This window comes from Coptis chinensis, chromosome 1 (genome assembly GCF_015680905.1).
Source record: "Coptis chinensis isolate HL-2020 chromosome 1, ASM1568090v1, whole genome shotgun sequence".
Taxonomy (NCBI): Eukaryota; Viridiplantae; Streptophyta; class Magnoliopsida; order Ranunculales; family Ranunculaceae; genus Coptis; species Coptis chinensis.
The window spans coordinates 49816540-49823794 of record NC_141456.1 but is presented as its reverse complement, the minus strand read 5'-3'; the positions used below and the strand labels follow the sequence as shown (position 1 = coordinate 49823794).

The window sequence follows — 7255 nt, the reverse complement described above, 5'->3', positions numbered from 1 at the left end:
CAAGGCTGCAACGCTCAAACACTTATGGCAGATTGTTAGTGATAAGAGAACACTTTGGGTGGACTGGGTGAAAAAGAACCTCATAAGGGACAAGTATTTCTGGCACATGAAAATACCAGCTGATTGCTCGGGGAGCTGGAGGAACGTCCTAAAGCTAAGAATCGAAGCAACAAACTTTATCTTGTATCAGATTGGAGATGGAGGGAAAACAAAGATGTGGCATCAGCCCTGGCATCCCATAGGTTTAGTAATAGATAAGTTTCCACAAGCTTTACGTTACTCATCAACATGCAATCTTACTGTAACAGTGTCGTGTTTTATAGAAAATGGGAAATGGATAGTGCCACAACACATCAGACATCATATGTGAGATATTGCGCAACAAATGGAAGAGGATGTTCAAATAGAAGGCGGTGAAGATGAGGTGATTTGGAATGCATCACAGAGTGGTGAGTTCACTATGAAGGAAACTTATTCGCATGTGAAGCATCAGGCAAGATACGGCATGGCATGGACTCATTTGGTTCACAAATAGGATACCGAGGCACTCTTTTATAGGCTGGATGTACTTTAATGAAGGGCTGAAGACAAGAGATAAGCTGAAAGAATGGAAAGTGATCAACTCTGACATGTGCGTATTATGCTGGCGTGAAGTTGAAACTGCAACCTATCTGTTTTTTGATGCTCTTACTCAATCAATATATGGATAGTTCTCATGGGGTTGGCAGGTTATACAAGGCACAGAACAAACTGGCAGGATGAAGTGCAATGGTTAGTCCAGAAATCGAGTGGAAAAGGAAGTACGAAAGATGCTCTGAAGCTGATAGCGAATGCCTTCTTCTATTTGATTTGGCGGGAAAGGAACAGTCGCATATTCAAAAATGAAACTAAATATCTTGATCAGCTGGTGAGCCAAATTATGCATGATGTCAGAACAAAATTGAGCTCGATGAGAGTGAAAATGACAATGGATCAGGAAAGGGAGGAGTTCATGCAGAGGTGGAATCTGTTTGTAGAACCGGTACAAGCAAAGATACGAAAGTGCAAATGGGAACGAGCTGGTCTTGATATTGTCAACTTAAACATAGATTGAATGCACCTACGTCTGAGCTTGCACTATAATGAATGCAAAACACCTTATTGATTGATTGAATGTAGAAAACTCATGTTCTTATCGCTTTTTCATGATACATCCTTGTTCTGGAACTAATACCTCAAAAGACGTGTTATAGAGCAAAAAGAAGACAGAAGGACCCTAAAAGGGACCTCATGGAACAACTGGAAAATAGTGCCAAAAAGTCCAACTGTCAAAAGTCAACGGTCAATGTTCAAAGCCATAGCCAACGATAAAAGTGAACACAAGGGCCCAAAAACTAAAAATGCAAAGGAAACACTCCAAGGCTTCAAGGATCAATTACTAAAGCCTTTGTAAGACAAGGACTAAGCCTATAAATCCCTAAACCCTAGCCTTGATCATATAAGTTTGATCTAGGATGAACAACATCCAAACCCTATAACCCCACTTTATACTCCGACAGAATGCAAAATATTTGAGTAAATGCTTCTACGTGGGAGTTTGCATTAGAATGAATGCAAAACACTTGATGATCGAATGTATGCGAACACTTGATTGAATACACTTACGTGTGAGCTTGCATTATAATGAATGCAGAACAATTGATTGATTGAATGAACGTACCAACAAGCGAGCTTGCGTTACAAAGAATGCAAAACACAAGATGGAATGCACCTACGTGTGAGTTTGCACTATAATAAATCCAAAACACCTGATTGATTGATTGATTGTAGAAAACTCATGTTCTTATTGCTTTTTCAGGATACAACCCCATTCTTGAACTAATACCTCAAAAGACGTGTTATAGAGCCAAAAGAAGACAAAAGGACCCTGAAAGGGACAGCATGGAACAACTGGGAAATAGTGCAAAAAAGTCAAACTGTCAAAACTCAACGGTCAATGATCAAAGCCATAGGTAACGATAAAATTGAATTTAAGGGCCCAAAAACACAAAAGGACAAGAAAAACTCCAACGCATCAAGGATCAATGACTAAACCCTTTGTAAGACAAAGATTAATCCTCTAAACCCTAGCCTTGATCATATAAGTTTGATCTAGGATGAAGAACATCCAAACCCCATAACCCCACTTTATACACCGACAAAATGCAAAATACATGATTAAATGCAGCTACGTGGGAGTTTGCATTAGAATGTATGCAAAACACTTGATTGATGGACTGTATGCGAAACACTTGATTGAATACACTTACGTGTGAGCTTGTATTATAATGAATGCAAAACAATTGATTGATTGAATGAACGTACCAACAAGCGAGCTTGCGTTTGAAAGAGCAAAACACATGATTGAATGAACCTACAAAACACCTGATTGATTGATTGATTGAATGAATGTAGAAAACTCATGTTCTTATCGCTTTTTTCGGATACAGCCTTATTCTGGAACTAATACCTCAAAAGACGTGTTATAGAGCCAAAAGAAGACAAAAGGACCCTGAAAGGGACCTTATGGAACAACTAGGAAATAGTGCCAAAAAGTCAAACTATCAAAAGTCAATGGTCAACGTTCAAAGCCATAGTCAACGATAAAAGTGAACTCAAGGGCCCAAATACTCAAAAGCACAGGAAACACTCCAAGGCTTTAAGGATCAATGACTAAACCCTTTGTAAGACAAGGACTAACCCTCTAAACCCTAAACCCTAGCCTTGATCATATAAGTTTGATCTAAAAGGAACAACATCCAAACCCCATAACCCCACTTTATACACCGACCGAATGCAAAACACTTGACTAAATGCATCTACGTGGGAGTTTGCATTAGAATTTATGCAAAACACTTGATTGATGGAATGTATGCGAAACACTTGATTGAATACACTTACGTGTGAGCTTGCATTATAATGAATTCAAAACAATTGATTGATTAAATGAACGTACCAACAAGCGAGCTTGCGTTAGAAAGATGGCAAAACACATGATTGAATGCAGCTACGTGTGAGCTTGCACTATAATGAATGCAAAACACCTGATTGATTGATTGAATGTAGAAAACTCATGTTCTTATCGCTTTTTCCGGATACATCCCTATTCTGGAACTAATACCTCAAAAGACGTGTTATAGAGCCAAAAGAGGACAAAAAGACCATGAAAGGGACCTCATGGAACAACTGGGAAATAGTGCCAAAAAGTCCAACTGTCAAATGTCAACGGTCAACGTTCAAAGCCATAGCCAACGATAAAAGTGAACACAAGGGCCCAAAAACTAAAAAAGCACAGGAAACACTCCAAGGCTTCAAGGATCAATGACTAAACCCTTTGTAAGACAAGGACTAAGCCTCTAAACCCTAAACCCTAGCCTTGATCATATAAGTTTGATCTAGGATGAACAACATCCAAACCCCATAACCCCACTTTATACACCGATAGAATGCAAAACACTTGACTAAATGCATCTACGTGGGAGTTTGCATTAGAATGAATGCAAAACACTTGATTGATTGAATTTATGTGAACACTTGATTGAATACACTTACGTGTAAGTGCCTTCTAGATAAGTTGGTAAAACCTTTGGGTGATGATATCAGAGGTCTGGAACCCCGCTACACACTATTGAGTTACTGATCTCTTTAAAAACAGGCTTGCCCACACATTTTTTTTTTTATTATTGTCAACGCAGAGTGGATAGATGGCTTTGAAGATCATGAAGCTGAGTTTTAAACCCCGAGCTATATCGCATTCACTCATCGATGGTAGTCACGTCACTAGTCTTGAGAAAATCAAAAAGAAGAAGTCTTTCAAGTTTTTTAATTTCTGGTACAAAGAGGAGGGGTTTATGAAAACAGTGGAAGGGGCATGGCAGAACACTGTAGTGAGTAATCCAATGTTCATACTAATGAAGAAGTTCAAGATAACGAAGGGAGCCCTTATAACATGGAATCGTGAGAGGGTTGGAAATGTGGTGAATAGAGTAAAGGAAACAAAGCAACAAATAGACACGATCCAAACAGAGTTACAATCAAAGCCCATGGACAGAGGACTCATTCTTAGAGAGAGAGAAGCAGTAAAGCACTATGTGCGAGCAGCTATGTCAGAAGAGGGGTTTTATAAACAGAAATCGCGCGATCAAGACATAACTGTAGGTGACAGCAATACTTCGTATTTTTTCAAATCGGTACAGGCACGCAGAGTGGTAAACAAAATAACATGTCTGGTTGATAGTGATGGGAATGTGATGTAAGATTTTGATGACATTGGAGCTGAATGTGAGCGATACTATAAGGAGCTATATAGTCCAGATCAGATGCAAGGGATGGACTTCAGTGTTTTTCAGGAAATAGGGCCACGGCAAGCAATACAGAGCACAGATTTTGCGGAGTTACAAAAACCAGTTTCAAGAGATGAGATAATAGAGGCTCTAGCAAACATTGGAAACGATAAAGCTCCGGGAAGTGATGGATTCTCTTCATACTTCTTCAAGTGCACATGGCGCATCATTGGGGATGATTTTATCAAGGCAGTTAGGAATTTCTTCATCTCAGGTCAGATGCTACAAGAAGTTAATTCAACCTGCATTACACTTGTACCAAAGGTGCAAGAGTTAAGTCAAGTTTGGGGACTACAGGCCAATAGCGTGTTGTGGAGTGGTGTACAAGAGCATTACTAAAGTGATGACAAAGAGAATGAAACAGATTATGCCCAAAGTGATCAATTTGAATCAGTCCGCCTTCATCACAGGGAGAAGCATCCAAGATAATATTTTATTATCTCATGAACTAATGCATAACTATCACAGGAATGAAACTCCGCCACAATGTGCAGCTAAAGTGGACCTCAGAAAGGCTTATGATACGGTAAGATGGGAAGCGGTGAGTTTTGCTATGAAGAGAGTAGGATTCCCCCAGAATTTTATTGAATGGGTGAAAGTGTGTATACAAACAGCTGGTTACTCTATAATGATTAATGGAGCACCATGTCTCCTTACTTATTTGTGCTAGTGATGGACTTATTCTCGGAAATCATGCAGTACAATGTCACTAATAACCAGTACCAGCTACATCAGAAGTGTATGAACCCAATGATTACACACTTATCTTTTGTGGATGATTTGGTGGCTTTTATGGATGGATATACACAAACAGCTACAAAGCTCAGAGAAAATCTTAACACATTCAGGGCATGCACTGGCCTTGAATTTAATGTCCAGAAAAGTCAGATATTCTTTGCTGGAGTAGATGAGGTGGTTTGTACAGAGATTGAAGGAGTGTTACAGTTCCCAAAAGGAGAGTTACTAGTAAAATACTTGGGATTACCATTGATTACTACAAGATTGAGAACCACAGATTGCAGTCCGTTAATCTTAAAAGTTACAAGAAGAATTCAGAGTTGGAAAGGGAAGTCGCTATCATATGCAGGGAGATTGCAATTGATTAAAGCAGTTCTAAATAATCTAAGTGTGTATTGGTTTGCATCTTTTATTATACCTCAGAAGGCAATTGACGATATTAACAGGCTGTGTAGGAACTTTTTATGTACAGGGCCTGACTGCACGCAATCACATGCATTGATAGGATGGGAAAGCATATGCTTCCCGTATGCTGAAGGTGGACTTGGCATAAGGGATCTCAAGGTGAATCAGGCAAGAAATATGAAGAATATCCGAAACCGGTTACAAAGGCGATAACTTATGGGTTGATTGGGTGCACAAGAACCTAATCAAAGACGTAAAACTTCGGCGGTGAAAGTTCCTAATGATTGTTCATGGGTTTGGAGAAATGTGCTTAAGGATAGAAAGGAAGCAGCTCAAGTGGCGGCACATCAAATTGGAGATGGCGGAAACACAAGTTTTTGGCTTGATCCTTGGCATCCGACTGGCATCTTAAGAGATAAGTTTCCACAAGCTTTTATATACAGCTCCAGTGGACACCTTAATATCAAAGTATCTGAATTTGTAGTTCAAGGGGGATGGTACTTTCCAGAACATATTGAGAATGGGATACGTGAGATTGCTAAATAGGCAAATGATGAAATAGAGATAATGGGGGGAGAGGATAAACTGGTATGGACTGCAACGAGTCAAGGAGATTATAACTTGAGAGATACATATGAAGGTTTGTGAGGGATAAAGGCAAACAGTTGCATGGCATCGAACGATTTGGTTTGCTAACCGAATACCGCGACATTCTTATATTTAGCTGGATGGCGATGAACAAGGGACTCAAGACACTTGATAAGATGAAGAAATGGAAGAAAGTCACTTCTGACAGTTGCATATTGTGTTGGAGAGATGTTGAGATGGAAGAACACTTATTTCATGAGTGTACATTCTCTATGGCAGTGTGGCAGATGCTTTTAGAGAAAATGGGTTTTAACAGAGCAACAGCTGTGACATGGCGACAAGAAATTGAGTGGGTGCAGAGAGTTTCAGCAGGAGGAGGGCCAAAGCAAGATGCTATAAGGTTAGTATGGAATGCTTACATTTATTGGATATGGAGGAGTCGGAATGATAAGATATTTGAGAACAAACAAAGGAGTAACCCAGCAGGTTGTGCAACTGGTGCTAAGTGATGTGAGGGCGAGGACGGCTGCAATCACTGGAAATCACGATGGAGGGTGGACCAGAAAAAGAACACTTTCAAAACACATGGAACTTGGAGGTTCTTACGAAATAGAGGAAACAGAGACATTGTAAGTGGGAACGAGCAAAGGCTGGGATTTCAAACTTGAATACAGATGGTACTTTACAAGGGCTTGTAGGTGGTTGGGCTGCGGTAGTACGAGATGAGCATGGGCAGGTCCAAGTAGCAAGTAAGGGAAAGGCCAGCAAGCAGACTATTGCTCTAATAGAACTGCAAGGTGTGGAACAAGGGCTCGAAATGGCTATAGCACATGGCTTCAAGCATATCAGAGTGCAAACTGATTCAAAAAATGTGATATCCTTTTTCCAAAACGAGAGGCAGTATCCGTGGCAAGCAGAAAAGATGATGCGGAATATTAGCAAGATGAGAGAGCAATTAGAAGTTTTTTCTATTACTCATGTATATAGAGAGTCCAATAAATTAGTTGACGCTATTGCTAGCATTATACCCACAGTTAGCTACACAAAGATAGTTCCTAGTTCATTCTCAGAGGATGTAAAGAAAATAATTTATGATGATGCTATAGGAAAACTATATGTAAGAATGTAACAAGCTGATACTTTTCATTTATAATAAAAAGGGG

General features: G+C 39.7%; 1 protein-coding gene across 1 annotated transcript; it reads left to right on the top strand.

Annotated features, from left to right (window-relative positions):
- The first annotated feature begins 6232 nt into the window (after nucleotides 1-6232).
- On the top strand, nucleotides 6233-6601 carry LOC147524408 (uncharacterized). The gene has a single exon (XM_086574694.1). The coding sequence runs from the start codon at nucleotides 6233-6235 to the stop codon at nucleotides 6599-6601; it is 369 nt and encodes a 122-aa protein (XP_086430820.1).
- The last annotated feature ends 654 nt before the right edge of the window (nucleotides 6602-7255 follow it).